This window comes from Diabrotica virgifera, chromosome 2 (assembly GCF_917563875.1).
Source record: "Diabrotica virgifera virgifera chromosome 2, PGI_DIABVI_V3a".
In the NCBI taxonomy this organism is placed as follows: Eukaryota; Metazoa; Arthropoda; class Insecta; order Coleoptera; family Chrysomelidae; genus Diabrotica; species Diabrotica virgifera.
Window position 1 is genome coordinate 166,005,022 of NC_065444.1, and position 17,108 is coordinate 166,022,129.

Consider the following 17,108-nt stretch of genomic DNA (forward strand, 5'->3'; position numbering starts at 1 on the left):
GATAGGTGGAGTGCTTCTTTATATGTAAAAAAATTGACAAAACTTTGTATGTTCTAGTTTTTGTTGTGCAAGATTTTAAAAAATTTTAATTTTTAAAAAAATGTTTATATTGCAATATTGTTATTCAAAATCTAGCACGTCAATTTTAATGAAAATTTAGTGTACGATTTTAGCACATTAAAAAAATTTTCTAAGCGAATTAGGAAGGTCCCAAGTGTAACCTAAGTGATAGAAAATCATTGAATAAAAACAGTATTGTTTTGCACCCTTATTTTATATTTATTGCTGTTTTGCAGCAAGGCTGATAAATTAAAACATTTTTAGCGCCAATCGCATCTGATAGAAAATTTAATTATCTTTGTTTTATTCCTATGCGACTTTGTTCCAAAATGAATCGTTTTAAAGTTGTAAGCAAAAAAAAAATAGAGAAAAAACGAAATTTTTTGAAATTTTTAAATACTTTATTTTTTTTTATTAATGTTCCGGGCATATTTGAGAAGGAGCATAAGTCAATTATTATTAACGAAGTTATCACCTAACTTTACCTGCGAAAATCCGAATGCCACCTCTCACATCCATCTAAAAACAGGTCCTTACTATTCTATAAGTTACTATGGCTAAATTTAATACCTCCACTAAGTTCATCTCTTTTTATCTCACAACTTAATATGGTTTCCATCTTTTGTGTTTTTTGCCGGTTATTAGTGCGCTCATCACTGTATACGCTGTGAGCTCGTACGTAGAGGGGATATTTATAAATTCGCGAGCGCCATTAGTGACAAGTCTGTAAACGTTTACTTGGACATTTGACATAAATGTCAAAGTGATTAATTTAAAATTAAAATTAAAAACATTAATTATAAAAAATATTAGTTGGTCAAAGCTGTGGTATATATTTTACCTTAAATATACTTACGTTTTAAATACTGAATTTAAGTTTTTTTATTGTTCCGTAATATGTAATTATAAATTAATCTATTAATCTTAACGCCATCTACACGATATTTGTGAAAGTATCCGAAGTAAGAAATTCATATTTCATCAATAGCACGTCAAAATGATTAGCAAAATCTTAAAAAAATCGATTACAATTTAATTACTTTTGTTAGTTTAAAATATTAAGCGATAACAATTAAATAATAAATTTAAAAGTTACCGGTGGAAGTTGAATTAGTAATCCGCTAGGAGCGACATCAGCGAAGCTCAGAGCGTATACTTTGAATATATATAACAATCACAAATATTAGATAATACCACTAGAAAATAATATTTTATGATATAATACATATAATTTTGACTTACGTAAGTACATATTGCAAGTACAAGCAAAAATATTGCTTAATGTTTATTGATGAGTCGATAATTCAATAATATCTGTTGACCCTTAAATGCAAATAAAGATTAAATCAGCATAGTGTAAATAAGAATAAATTGATTGGCGGTGCTATTATATCAAACGTCATCATGAAGTGCATAATTATTGTTGCTACCGTTTTATGCGTCTTAGCTGCCGTAAGTAGTTTTTTAATTACAACTTTTTGTATTTAAACTTTGTGTATTTGCACTATTTTAAGTAGCCAGAAAGAAGAGCAAAAAGTACTTCTGATATTATTGGGCATTCTTAGCTTTTAATTATTGTTAAAAGTGGTTTTTTCATTACTACTATTTGGAGGGAGTCCTTTTTCTTCGTATAATTAATTCAGGCGAGACTCGTTAACATCTGGCACTTGGCCGTTGAGGCACTCGAGATGTGGTGTTACAGGAGAATGTGGAAAATACCATGGACAGAAAGAGTAACAAATCAAGATGTTTTGCTGAAGATGGGGAAGGAATGCGAAGTCATAAAAACCATACAAACGAAAAAACTAGAATATCTAGGCCACATAATGAGAGGAGAAAATTACTCTCTGCTAAGACTCATAATCCAAGGAAAAATCTCGGAGAGGAAAATGTGGGACGTATGAGGATTTCCTGGTTACGTAGGACGTAGAGTTGTAGCCAACAAAGTTAAGATTGCTGTGGTGGTAGCCAAACTGCGATAGGAGACGGTACTGCAAGAAGAAGACTTGGTCGTATTTTCGGTAAACTCTAAAAAATCCCGTGACCTCAACGAAGGTCAACAGTTTTCTTATTGATAGTTTTAGGATCTCTTCTGGTTCATTTCTCAGTTAACCACACTGAATTCCTGCCTCATATCACCTGGCGGATTGCAGTGACATCGAATATGTGTAGCAAGTCTCTTCTTCCATTTCAAATTATTTGCAACAGGCTTCATTCACCTTAACTAATTAGCATAAATGTTTCCGTAAACGATAATGTCCTTTCATCAATATTGACGACCATCTCTTTTATTAGAGCTCATCAAATTGAATTTGATGAGCTCTAATTAAAGAGATGGCTTTGCTATCAATATTCTTGATTATTTTTTTTTTGTCTGATGCCTTTAAGTTGCTTTTAATTGCTTTTGATTATTATTTATCAGCTACTTCTGAACCTAGTTTTTTGTAGCATCTTTGGTGAAGTCACACAATGATTATGTGGGCCTACAAAGAATCAATTACCTTTGTTTTGCCAAGAATTTTGTCGTTCATTCCCATGTACGCCTTCTTTACCGGTACCCATATTAAAAACATTTTATTTCCTATGTTTTGGCAATTTGTTGAGGAAATCTGTTTAGGCTTCCTCTATTTTTATTTGGCAAATTGGTTCTTTACTGCCGCAAAAACCAATCGGCTCTCTAAACTTTTTATTTTTTTTTTTGCTTTTGGTCTCCGTCCACGATTTCGTCAATGCAGGGCACCAAAGCAAACACTTCAATCCGAAACACAGTTGTCTATTGACTTACGCTGTACGATTTATTATAATTATATGTGTGCCTGAATACTCCCAATCCAGTACCATGAGCTATTTTAAATAGATCCGTCAGCGAACCATATTACATCTTTGCTATACCAAAAATTATTAGTTTTCTTTCATTATTTCTTATACTTATGTATAAATATCTCATTTTGGGTACTTTTAAGATACCTTCGGAAAATAGTCACTAGTTGTAATAACCTGATCCTTAGCGGCAAGTGGGATACCCGCTACCTCGAGAAATATCTTTTCTAATGTCAACCCATCGTTAGATAATGTATTGTCGACATATTCTTCGTTGATCTTCTTGAGCTACCGCCCATGTAGTAGTTTACTCATCCCGGTGAGCATTTTCTCTTGCTAAAATAGGTCTTTTCTTGTTAAGCGGGGTTTCGTGATCTACTACGCAGATTACACAATTTAAAGTAGATCTACTAGCAGAGAACGTACTAACCTGCATCTGAAAATGAGTTCTTAATTTAGTAACTTTTTTATATTATCCCATTGCTCATGTATGTCCATGAGTCCTTTTCCCCCTAGATACCGTGGTAAGATTTTTCTCTCTATTAGTCGAGGAAATGAAACTGAAAAAATGGCAAAACCTCGCAATTTTTTCTTCCAGCACTGATTTGTACAAAAATTTGGGATTAGGCTCATTACACCCTCTAGATCATTTTCTATATTCAGACGTTGTACGCTTTTGGTTTTTTAAGGGTGAAAGTTACCCCTAATTGTAAAGAACTCTAAAATAACATTTTAAACTTTAATATTTTCAACATTTGGTTCTTAATAGTTACATAATGATTGTTTTATACTTTAAGATATATTGTCATAATATTTCAACTCTTAAAACCACCCTTGTTGGAGCTATATATAAAAAATTTACTTATCCTAAAAGAATAATTTCGGCTTGCATCGATTTACATAAAAATTTGGGATTAGGATCATCTCACCCTGTCCTTCATATTCTATATAATACTTAAGGGGGTTGATTATTTTTAGGGGTATAAACTACCCCTTATTGTCAAAAATTATATAAAAATATTGTGAACTTTAATATGGCTAAAATTTGGTTTCGATTGGTTAAATAATGATTGTTTTATGCTTTAGGATATAATATCATAATATTTCAACCCTTAAAACCACCCTTAAGAGCACACAGTAGCGATCAACAGGTAGCAACAAACGCGGTCCAAGAGTGCGAAAGATCTGCGAACTTTAAAAAGTGAGTCAACAGTGCATCGGTAATTCGACACTGACAGTGACGTTTATACTATCAAAAACGTAGCTATTTTCCTAACTAGTGCGGAAAGTGATACTTTCACGCACTAGACTGCCGTTGACCCGAACGACGCGATAGCGGAGTTCGGGCAAGCAGTCGATTTGGGGGAAGACACTTTCCGCATGAGTTAGGAATAATATTTTTTCTAGGGCCGTACGTTTGGAAAAAAGCCCCCAAAAAAAGAATTATATCAATTTTTATTTAGAAGTGAAAATACACAAATTAATTCTTTGACATGGTTGTCAAAACCGACGATGATATAGGTTTTCATGACGACGATTCAAAATCATTGTAATTGTCTACTCATCTGACTTTAAAATATTATGTCAAAATAATTTTATTTCATCGAATTATCGCGCTAATTTCATTAAAACATAAACGCAATAAGATAAATTTGAAATAAATTAGTAAATCATATCTAAATATTAGTTTATTGCATGTATTATAATATATTATAATGCCACATTACAAGGTATTTTACTTTCCCGCACGCCGTGCGGGAAAATTTACTTTTACGCAGGCCGAGCGGGAAGGTGCAACTTTAGGAAACGAAATGTGTGCGTGAAAGTGACTCTTTTGACACGGCCGTAGAAAAATAATTTTTATACATATAGGCGCGAAATGTTGCCAAGTCAATGACGTTCGATTTCTTATTAAAAAAAAAATGGATTTTAGTAGTTCCAATGTGATACAAAATCTAGCCACGGAATAAAAGGTTTATTTGAAGAAAGTGTATTTTTTTGTCTTTCTTAATGGCGGTACAGGCTCCTTTTTTCCATATTTTATTTAGTTATAGAGTAATTTCCACATACTAACATATTTCTGAAATTGGGCTATGTACCGCCATTCTCTATTATATTACGAATAGGTGTGCCGAATATCTCGACAAAATATTCAAAATTAGAGCCGCAATCTTGGAACGCGTTTTATGCTTCCTGTTGATTGCTATTGTTTGCTCTTAATAATATTACAATTTTTATAAGTAGATGATCTAATAGATTTATAGAGAAAAAAAGTAGAATTGAAGAATTACAAAAACATTTATTTACACAAAAATACGAATTTACAAATATGTACAAATACAAATACAAATAGTTTTCTAGTTATCTTCCAGTATACGAACCGGTTCTGTGGTATTATACATACATTGAAAATGATCCATTAGCAGACTATTCGAATTTTTCGAAAAAAAAATTTGTTTATTAACATGGCTTCTTCATTTTTGGCGTTTTTTCTAGTTTTTTCAAAAATGATTTTGTAGGATTTTTAAAGAACTGTATGAATCTGTAAACTAAATTCTGTAAGATCCCTTAGTTTTTAATTGGGGCGGGTTTAAAGGACTCGAATAAGGGGGTGTTTGCTCTTAAATAGAGGTTTTAAACAGCTATATCTCGCTAACTATTCACTCTTATGAAAATATGTGCACCAGAGAATTTTTGTTATTAAAAAAGCTACCGTTTAGTAGTCCATCATTTTTTTCGTATCTCCAGTGTTTTGGTAGGTATTTTGAAGTAAATGGTGAAAAATAGGAAATTGCAAAAAATCAATTTTCTTTGAACTCCAATTTTTCTAAAATAAGGCCTTTTGAATAGGTCAAACTTCTTGGGTGTATTGATAATACAAATATAAAAGGAATTACAGAAAGATGAAGACCAATTTTTAATTAGGAGGGACCTTAGGGGCTTGTTTTCACTGATTTTTTCATAGATAAAAGCAGGTACCGATATTTTTTGATCATAAGTCGCTTAAGTTTCATGCTAGAAACCTTTTCGTTATTATTTTTTGAAAGGTCTAACTGTATACTTGAAAAAATATTATTCAAGTTTTCCTCAAAGTTTCTCCGTTATTTGGCTTTTAATATTTTAAATTATGCATTTGACGAAAAAAGCTAACTTTTAACATGCCGTATCTCGATTTGTGTTGGTCCTAATGATATCACGGAAAAAGAATTTGGTTTGTGTTACTAAAAGATACAATTTTGATATCTACAGTTTTTTTGATTAAATGCATCATTTTCGAGGTATTCTCAAAAAACCCTCTAAAAAAGTCGATTTTTTCGTCGAAAAACTGTTACCTTCAAGCGCTCGAACTCGAAAAATATTAGTTTTACGAAGAAAATTTAAAAAACATTTTTTCTTAGAATTACTTTTAACATTGATTTACATGGTTGAAATGTAATAAAAAATTCCCGCCCTCGAGATGGGGTGGCAACCACCCCCAAGGTTTTAGCGTACAGCAGCATGATATAGAAAATGATCCTTGGACTACTCCCTACTTTCTGTAAAAATTTCAAGTAAATCCATGCTGGACTAAAAAATTGCGAGCCAAAATGTTTCATTTTCTCGACATAATAAAATTTTATTACAAACTAAATTTGTTATTTATAATAAGGCTTAGACTGGTGAGGATGCTATTATGGATTAACTGAATAAACTAAGATTCAAATTTAATTTATTTTCCAATTTCTCATGAGATTAAGAAACTCATATCTACGAAGCAATAATCTGTTTTGTTTTCTGTTCGTTGATGTGGGTAATATTCGTCTGTTTTCTTTTTAACTATCCTTAATGGCATGTAATGAAAAATGTAAGAGTCATGGAAACGTAGATAAGTTTTTGCAGTTTATTAGGAATAGGATAAACTAAATCCGAATGTTGGGTTAAGCATTTAGATCTATAATAGCGTTCTCACAAGGGCAAGTCTGAATATACATAATTAGCTTAATTCATAATTATGACGAAGTTATAATTTTAGTATGTTATGTTAATTAGAATGTATATATTAAAAACATACTAAAACTAATAAGTTTATTATAATTATGAATTAAACTTATTATGTATATTCACACTTGCCCTTTTGAGAATGCTATTATAGATCTAACTGCTTAAGAGGAAACAGTAGCGATCAACAGGTAGCGAAAACATGTTCCAAGATTGCGGCTGTAATTTTGAATATTTTTTAGAGATATTTGGCACACGTATTCGTAATATAATAAAGAATGGCGGTACAGAGCCCAATTTGAAAAATATATTAATATGTGGAAATTACTCTGTAATTAAATACAATATTAAAAAAACGAGCCTGTACCGCCATTAAAAAGAACAAAGAAATACACTTTCTTCAAATAAACTTTTTTATCCGATGCCTAGATTTTGTGTCATTTTGGAACTACTAATGAAATAAAAAATTTTATTAGTTCCAAAATGACAAAAAATCTATGCATCAGATAAAAAAGTTTATTTGAAGAAAGTGTATTTTTTTGTTCTTCTTAATGGCGGTACAGGCTCGTTTTTTTAATATTGTATTTAATTACAGAGTAATTTCCACATATTACTATATTTTTCAAATTGGGCTCTGTACCGCCATTCTTTATTATATTACGAATACGTGTGCCAAATATCTCGAATTAATATTAAAAATTACAGCCGCAATCTTGGAACGCGTTTTGGCTACCTGTTGATAGCTACTGTATCACCTTAACCCAACATTCGAATTCAATTTATTTTCCTAATGCATTCTTGTTAACTATAAGTTATACTCCAGGGAAATAAGTTAGAAATAGACGATGTTCGGGACACTCAAATATCCAGTATCCAGGTAGCTGACCACATTTTTAGTTATTGTAGATCTATAGGAAGAAAACCTACCTGTTTACTGTCTAGAGTTCGCGTCCATTTTTTAATATTATAATCTGTTCGCTAAACTCAGACACAACTGGCTAGTGATTTTAGTAAGTAATTTTGCCAATTAGGCAAAATTGGCAAAAAAAATACTAAATAGTTAATAATTACTAAATAGTTAGTAATTTTGCCAATTTTGGCAAAATTGGAAAAAAACAAAAAAATTACCTACTAAAATCACTAGCCAGTTGTGTCTGAGTTTAGCAAACCGACTATATTAACAACTTAGTGCAAAAAACGCGATATTCGATTGTTTGCACCCATTAAAAAGGTAAATAGTTGACATCAAATTACAAAATTTAATTTTTTAGAAGATTGAAAAACCTTCAAAATGCCGATTTTTGAAAGTTACAATGTTAATTTGTTGCTTCGAAAACTACAAAATAAGTGAAAATTGTTATTTGTAAATAACTTTTACTAAAACTAACTTATAACTTTAGTGTTTCATCCAAAGTTGGATAACGTTTGAAATTGCTTTTTAGGTATTTGAACTCATTGGATTTGTAGGTTCCCCTTAGTAAACATTTAAACTACATTTTTGAAAATTCGTAGATGGTGCTGTAAAGATACACTGTCTGTGCAAATTATATAACAAAATATACAAATCCCATTCTTTAAAATTTCATAAATGAGATTCCTTAATAATTATTATAAACAAATTAACTGTGAATTAAAAAAATTGCATGGCTAACTTTGTCCCAAATGAACCCAGGTAATGTTTTTTATTTGAAACTTGGTGGTAAAATCGAATATGTATATAAAAAGATCATTTTTACGGACAATATTTTTAAATTTATTCTAAATATTTATAAACTAAAAAATTTTAAAAATTTGGCATTAGGATTTTTGACTATAATAATTAATTTAATTATCTTTTTTTAACGCATTTTGACTATATCACTCTTCTACTTTTATTTGGCGTACTCAGAATTGCCCTATATTTTTATTATTTTCTGTCTTATGTTATTGCAAAATAAAGGTCTCTGGGATAAGCAAATAGAATAACATAATAGATAAGCAAATAGAATTTAAATTTATTAATGGGTCAGTCTCCAATTTTAAGGGTTTGTTAAGTACTAAAATACCCAACATTGGGTGAAACTTTAAAATTTTAAGTCAAATTTAGTAAAAGTTATTAACAAATATCGATTTTCATTTATTTTGCAATTTGCGAAGCAACAACTTGACTTTTAACTTTCAAATATCGGTATTTAATTTTGAAGCTTTCTCAGTGTTATAAAAAATCAAATTTTGTGATTTTATGTCATCTATTTAGCTTTTTAGTGGGGTGCAAAAAATCTAAACAATCGCGTTTTTTGCACTAAATTGTTAATAATTAAAAAAAACGGACGCGAACTCTAGACAGGAAACAGATAGGTTTTCTTCTTATTGGTCTACGTTAAATAAAAAAGTAGTCAGCTAACTGGATATTTAAATGTCGTGAGAAAATCCTTATTTCTTTGGACTAATACGTTAATGCTTACACTAAATTAATATTTTCTATCTCGTAGACCAACGCAGCACCTAATAAAGAGCAAGTAGAACATATGAAAAAAGCTCACGAACATTGTCAGAGCCAAGAAGCAACTAGAGTTGACGAAAGTGTTTATGAAAAACGTAGGAATGGAGAAAAAGTAGATGAGAAAAAACTGGCAAAGCATACTCTATGCATAAACGTTCAAGCTGGACTTCAAAAAGAGAATGGCGATATAAATGTGGACAAACTTAGAGAACTTTTAAATGACGGTACTAGAGACCTAAATCTTATAAACAGAGTTGTAGAAAAATGCAGTAAAAAAGAAGGCGACACTACTGAGGATGCTGCTGTTAATCTTGTCAAATGTATTGCTTCCCATGGTCGTTGACCGCGTGGATATGAACATGGACCTCATTGAAAATTAATTATACATAAATAAAGAGAGGAAGTTGGAATATTTATTTTGTTTTTTTCCTCTATACATTTTATTAGGTACTATGCTTATTTTAGATCTATATTCGCCAAGCCAAACTGACAAAAAAAAAGAGTCGTTGTTATGTTCAATTGAAATAATATAACTAAACGCAGTTTTATTATAGTAATATCTAAAATAGTATCATTATCACCATCGATGGTGCTACAGCCCTATAAAACAGCCTCGACATTCCCAAGTCTATTACGCCAGTAAGTCCTATCCATTGCCAACCGTTGCCAGTTTGCTGCACCTATTTTTCTCCCATCCTCATCTACACCATCCTTCCATCTGAGGCTACACCTACATTGGATCTGTATTTCTCCGATTCGATACAAGCGGACTTCGGATTAAAAAATAAACCCATGGTATTAAATGGCTGCGCCTACATTGGATCCGTATTTCTCCGATCCGATCCGATCTGATATCGACCGACGTCGAACTTCTTCTCTGAGGCAATCTTTCGAAAATAAGATTTTGGGAAAGCTTCATTTCTTTTGCGGCGATCATCATTTTTGATTAGTTCTTTCATTAGGAAAGAGTCAACTGGGTAAACTGTATTCCTTTTCAAATATTTTTCACACTTGGTTTATTTTTTCTACTGGCGTACCTAATGCTCTTTGTTGTTCTTTCTTCAACTTAAAAGAAAAATTAGCAACCCTTTCTTGAATCATCTCATCTACATTAACGAGGCACCTGGTTATCAAGATTCCATCATTAACAAGTTCCTCGCTTTCCACAACGCCGAAATGTAGACTTCAGGTTTTTGACTCAGTCTTGCCAGGACGATACTTTCAGAATTTTGAGGAATTTCTCTATCCTCACTAACACTCTTACTTGAGGTATCTATTCTTCCGTATTTAGAACAACTTCTTTATTTTCAATAAAATAGATCTTATTTTCAAGATCTATGATAAATTTTTGTTCTGCAGAATATCCATCACAAGCATGCATTCATCTTTAATATTGGCTACAAGAAATAGGTGTTTTATCAAGGTGTTGTCAATCTGTACGGGTGCCGTTACTTCTCCATTAATTAGAATAGTTGGACCTGAAGCTGTTGTAAGAACTAAGTTCGTTTTAGTTGGTCATAGTTTTCTCTTCAGAAATCATTTGCTAATAAAAGATCCTGTTGCACCGGTATCAATAATAAAGGTGCATTTTTGATTGTCACAGTAGCCTTTAAGTAATAAATTCTGTTCATTTTTGCTTAAAGTATAACTGCGAATTTGGAGGCTTTTATTAGATACAGCTGGCACCCCCCTAAGTGTCGACTTCTATTCGTTTCCCTGGCTACTGTTCGGATATCTGTGGTCCATTGTGGGAGATCGATTTCTTATGGCGAGTCCGCATTGGTAAATTTGTCGTGCGTATTGAACTAATGGTTTGTCGCAAGAATTTTCGTCGCAAATTTTTACCAGTGGGGACTTGCGCTCGAAAACGATAATCGATGGAGCATATGCGTTGTGTGCGTCGAAAATTCTTTCGTCCGATTTTTGCGACGAACACGACCACTGTAGCACAATTTACTTAAATACACAAATATTTGCGACGAACATCTCTACTAGTATTTCTAGTAGGACTATGTGACGGGCATCTGGATGTCGATCTAGATGACCTTCTGACCTCATTCTTGTATTCTTCTCTCCTTACTTGGGATCGTCTTCTGCAAATGGTTTGAAAATGGTCCATTTTTACGCAATTAAAACATCTTCTTTTTTATTTCGAGTTTTTGTTGAAGATTTGCAGTATGTTTAAAATTTGGGATAAAATTGGTTGTTGGTCATCTACTGTTTTGACTTTTTCATTTTCTCAGAATCTTATATCTTTTAATTTGAATGAGGTCTAGAAATGCTTTTTGCTGCGTTATACTCCTGGACTGAGATTAGAGCACGATTTACCGTTTTGTGGTGTTGTAATCGGAGAGCCTGTTGCATTTCTCCATCATGTAGTCAATCTATAAATGCTTTATACCAATGTGTTCAAGAAACTCTTTAGGTTCCTGAGGGTGAGGGTATGCCAAATGCAACAATCTTTTAATATCATCTTCAAATTCTTGCAGGCTTTCGTTACGTTTTTGATATCGAACTTTCAGCTGACTTTAGAAAACCTGCTTTAGATGCTGCTGGCCACATCTTATCTCTAAAGCTTGAACAAGAGAGTCATAACTAGGTGAATCCTGGGGAAGAAATTGCAAAATGGTTGCTGCCTGTCTCCTAAGCGACTCCATCAGAAAAGCTGACATTTCTCTTTCATTCCACCCATTTGCTCTAGCTGTAGCTTCGAATTGAAAACGATAAATTTTCCACGTTGTTTGGTTATCGAACTTGGGTGGTTTTAAAATTTTACTAATTCTAATTGGGCCTTGTTCAACTATTGAGGATGATGAAGCTGTTTGTTTAAATTCTACATTTGCTACAGAAATATAATAAGGTAAGGAAATCATTTTGTTGTTGCTCTATTTTATTGGCTAAATAATTTTGTTTACCTTTTAATGTATCTATTCTAAAATTAGTTTGACTTAACTCTAAAATAACGTTTTCGTTGAGAAAACTACTTATGATTTCTACCTCTACTTTTCTACGCTTCTCCTCCTCTTTTTGTCTAAGCTTTTTAGTTTCCTCTTTCTCTTCTTGCCTACGTTTCTCTTCAGTTTCTTTCTCTTCTTGCCTAGGTTTATCTTTATTTTCTTTCTCTTCTTGCCTACGTGTCACTCCATTTTCTTATCTTCTTACCTACGTTTCTTTTTCAACTCTTCCACTTTTAAATACCATGCTGGAAGTCCGGATATATCTATTTCTTTCTCAATTCTTTTAGATCTGGTATTGACCTTATACAATTATTTAATGTCTTTAAATCTCACCGCTGTCGCCAATGTTGCAACTCTTGAAAATAACTTTATCAAATTTCAACGATAACACAATACTTAAACTCAATGACAAACAGTTGTAATTCAGATTGTGAAGTTTAGGTGTGTCATTGAGTTTAAGTATTGTATTATCGTTGAAGTTAAATAAAGTTATTTTCAAGAGGTGTATCAATATTTTTGTTATCCCTGATCCTCTCTTTCCAACTACCTTGCCCTGAAGAATGATTTGCAACAAGCCATATATCTGTTCATTCCTCACAACATGGCCAAGATATCCTATTTTGTGCTTTTTGATGGTGTTAATAATCTCGCATTCTTTACATATTCTACCTCAACATTTATCACATGATTCACCCACGAAATTATTAAATATGTCTGTTACACCGCATCTCGAATGCCCCGGGTTGGCCTGAAGAAGCCTCCGAAGGTATCCATATCTCTTCTCCATTATAATAACGTAGAAAATACATAGCATCTGATGATAGACAATTTGGTACCAAGTGGTAAATGCTGAGTGATGAAATGGTAATTCATCATTTGCATTATAAACGCTGATTTAGCTTCTCCTATGCGTTGGTTTATTTCAATATAATGTGCCGTTAGCTATTTATGTTGGTACCAATGTATGTATGTGTTGCTGTCAATTGGTTGTTGGCTAACCAAAAGTCGTGTATTGAATATTTCGCTCTTACTGACTACTGACTAACATGTATTTTATTTTTTTCGTACTGACATTAAGTCCATGTTCTCTACTTATATCTGATACGCGCGATTTTGTTCTTTGCTACCTGCAATAACTACTGCGCCGTCGGCATATATAATGTGCTGACCCATTTAATTTTCATTATCATGTATGTTACGAGGTCTTAAATTTCGCTAAATGTGCTTTCAGCATTTACATGTGCTGTGAAATGCATTCTAGCTAAACTAAAATAGAAATTTGCCGGTCATAAGTACTATTAGAAAAAAAAAAGACAAAGATGGAATAAAATTATTACAGAGTGGAGACAATGGACATACAAACGAAAGAGAGGGAGACCATAGATGAGATGGGTAGATGACCTAAAATACCAAGCCAATATATAGAAACATAGAGGAGCGTAGGGGACGGCTATGTCCAATTTTGGATGTTGTAAAGCTGATAGATAGATAGATAATAGATACACGCATTCCGTTGACTAATACGCCTTCTTGTATTTCTTCCAGCGCTTGCTAGAAAATATGTTTAGAGTATATAGACTGTGTACCTGTATAATGTCCTATATGATTTTGGATAACTTTTCAGGAGAGAGTGAAAGCTATTTTAGAACTATTATAGAGAGTAAAAACATAGACTCTTCTTCATGGCAGTTAGTACCGAATGCTTGTTGTTCGGCCGTTAGAATCTAATGAAACAGTTAAAATTAGCGCCAAATTAAATGATTTATTATTTGTTACTATATTGCATTAATTTATTTTAGTGGTTAGGTACAAATGCCGCGAAAAACGAAAAATGAAAAAAATGTTAGATAGGATATTATGCATGTACACAGTCAATATAAATACACTGGGGACAGTATGCATCTCTGTCTCACTCCTCTATCTATGAAGACTGCCTCTGTAAATTGGTCATCCACTTTGATGTTGGCAGTTTGGTTTTATTATAAACTATACAGTGATGAGCGCGCTAATAACCGGCAAAATAACGCAAAAGATGGAAAACATATTAAGTTGTGAGATAAAAAGGGATGAACCTACTAGAGGTGTTAAACTTAGCGATAGTAACTTTTAAATTAACATTATGTTGATTGTTTCACATCTTTAGACCTATCGGATGAGTTTGAGAAATTCCACTGTCACAGTGACAGTTTTAGTTGAAATACTCGTCTGATATGTCTAAAGGTGGGAAACAATCGATATAATGTCAGTTTATATGTTACTATCGCTAAAGTTAACATATCTACTAGTTTTATTTCTTTTTATCTTACAATTTAATACGTTTTCCATCTTTTGGGCTATTTTGCCGGTTATTAGCACGCTCATCACTGTATATGATTCTTTAGTCTCTATCATCTAATTCTATGATTGATACTTGTACTGATAAATTCTACGATATCCAAAAAAGAAAATATCCTGTGGTATGAATACCAAACTAAGGAAACAAATATACATAAACAAACATAGGTGTGTAGATTTGGAAACTGTGCCGATAGAAAAAGTTGATAAATACAAATACCTTAAAACATGCAATTCAGAAAATCGTGATTAAACGACAGAAATAAGGGCCAGGATAGTAATAACTATAAATTTGTTTGTAAAAATAAAAATAACTATCTGCATAATATATACCTTAAATCAGAACTGAGAATAAGAACTCTGAGATGCTACGTCGATACTGCAATATGGACTTGAAAGCTGGACACTAAAGCAAAAACACATAAATAAGCTACAATCATTGTAAATGTGGTATAATGGAAGGATGCTTAGAATAACTTGGACACAAAAGAGAACTAACATGGAAGTATTGCGAGAAATGGGCAAATATAACGAAATAATAAACATAATAAAAAAGAAAGTTACAATACCCGGGAAACGTAATGAAGGCAAAGAAAATATAAGAGGAGAAACGAGTACAGTTAGAAGAAGAATGTCATGGTTAAATAATTTAAGGTACTGGTTTAAGTGCAGTTCCATAAGACTCTTAAAAGCGGCGGTAGACATAATAAGGATAGTTATTATGATATCCAACCTCTGATTGGAGTACGGAACTTAAGAAGATATTGATATCCAAAATAAGAAATTCTACGGTTTCGTTTTGATTTAAATCTGTCTCCCTCCATCCTCCGATAGTACGATTTCTAGGTCTACCTGCTGTCAAGGAAGCTCTGAGGAAGACAAATTTACACCAACACGGCCGTAGTTTCTCGATATAAATTAAAACTATTTACTTATATCGCAGTATGGATAGAACGCTCTCCAATGGGGAATAAGTGAAATGAATTTCGACTCGATTCAAGTTCTCTGTTTAACCCTGGTATGAGAATACCAAAAGGCACCGTCAGGAAAATATTTCAATTTACGGTTTAGGGAACCCGTATGAATCGATTCTGTGTACTCTAATACAGAATATGGCATTAGTAAAATAAGAAAATCTACGGTTTCGTTTTGATTTAAATCTGTCTCCCTTTATCCTCTGATAGTACTATTTCTAGGTCCTGTACCTGTTGTCGAAAGTCAAAATTAATTTCACGTATTCTCCGTTAGAGGGCGTTCTATCCATGCTTCTATATAAATAGTTTAAATTTATATCGAGAAACTACGGCTATGTTGGTGTAAATTTGTCTTCCTCATACCCTCCTTGACAACAGGTAGACCTAGAAATAGTACTATCGGAGGATGAAGGGAGACAGATTTAAATCAAAACGAAACCCTAGATTTTCTTATTTTACTAATGCCATACTCTGTATTACAGCACACAGACTCGATTCATACCAGTTCTCTGAACCGTAAATTGGAATATTTTCCTAACGGTGCCTTTTGGTGTTGTCTTACCTGGGTTAAACAGAGAAGTTGAATCGAGTCGAAATTCATATTGATATCCATTTTCAAAAAGTGTTGGGGTGTTGCCCTTTTCTAGACGATAGCACACGATAGTAAAAACAATTTTAATTTTATTGAATTATTTTTATTGCTTAGGTATCTAGGTATATCTTTGGATGTATATAAAAATCACAAATATTAGATAACATTACTACTAGCACAAATATTTAATGAAATAATGGAAGGATTTTTTGCTTACTTACCTAAAAGTACTTTATTATTTTGAATAATCTTGTACTTTTAGGAAAGTCCATCCAATTTGTTATCAGAAAATAGTCCAGTCGGGTTAGACGAATAACAGGCCTAACCTTGCATTAGGAGCTGCCGCAAATTTTATTTTTCTAATCTTTAGGTAGGGTCAATATTAGTATAAATTTAAAATCTCGATTTAATTCCACCGTTGCGTTAGCCGCCATCTTGATTTTAAACAAGAACTGTTTTTGCTCAATATCTCCGCCATTTTCAATTTTTTCACAAAAAGTGTAGAAACTGAAATTGTTGAAAATACGATTTTCTATAATTTCATTTATTACAATTATTTTCGTGCGGTCGATATTTTCCGAGTTATGAGGGGAAAATAGTGACAGTTGGAGCATAATTATGGAATTATTGAATTATCTCGTTTACTATTAGTTTTACAACAAATATGCACCTGTACAAAAATGAAGAGAATTAAGTTCTACACAATTTTGATATCTTCCATTTTTTTGATAAAATTAATATTTAAGGTAGTACGTATGCGGTAATGGCGCGAGCGTAAGACCGGATTGATTTTATAGCAATTGTTTTTGTTCAATATGTACGCCATTTTCAACTAAAATTGTTCAAAATATAATTTCCTACAATTTCTTTTTAACAATTTTTTTCATGCGGTTGATATTTTCCGAGTTACA

At 32.4% G+C, this 17,108-nt stretch overlaps 2 protein-coding genes across 2 annotated transcripts in view; one reads left to right on the forward strand and one right to left on the reverse strand.

The window, feature by feature from the left end:
• The window catches only part of LOC126880850 (uncharacterized), a 46,891-nt gene extending 34,514 nt beyond the window's left edge, over positions 1-12,377 (reverse strand). Inside the window, exon 1 of the mRNA XM_050644918.1 lies at positions 11,878-12,377. Within this exon, the coding sequence (XP_050500875.1) occupies positions 11,878-12,213 (336 nt within the window). The 5' untranslated portion in view covers positions 12,214-12,377. The remainder of the gene's footprint in view (positions 1-11,877) is intronic.
• On the forward strand, positions 1,309-9,752 carry LOC114329533 (uncharacterized). The gene is made up of 2 exons (XM_028278677.2): positions 1,309-1,512; positions 9,330-9,752. Exons 1-2 carry the CDS (start codon positions 1,465-1,467, stop codon positions 9,681-9,683), a joined length of 402 nt encoding a protein of 133 aa, XP_028134478.2. The 5' UTR covers positions 1,309-1,464; the 3' UTR covers positions 9,684-9,752.
• Positions 12,378-17,108: the final 4,731 nt, after the last annotated feature.

Excerpts from the sequence above, each read along its gene's own strand:
- LOC114329533 (XM_028278677.2), top strand. The coding sequence starts at position 1,465 with ATGAAGTGCATAATTATTGTTGCTACCGTTTTATGCGTCTTAGCTGCC. Across the intron at positions 1,513-9,329 it reads TTTTATGCGTCTTAGCTGCC|ACCAACGCAGCACCTAATAA; the intron begins GTAAGTAGTTTT and ends TCTATCTCGTAG.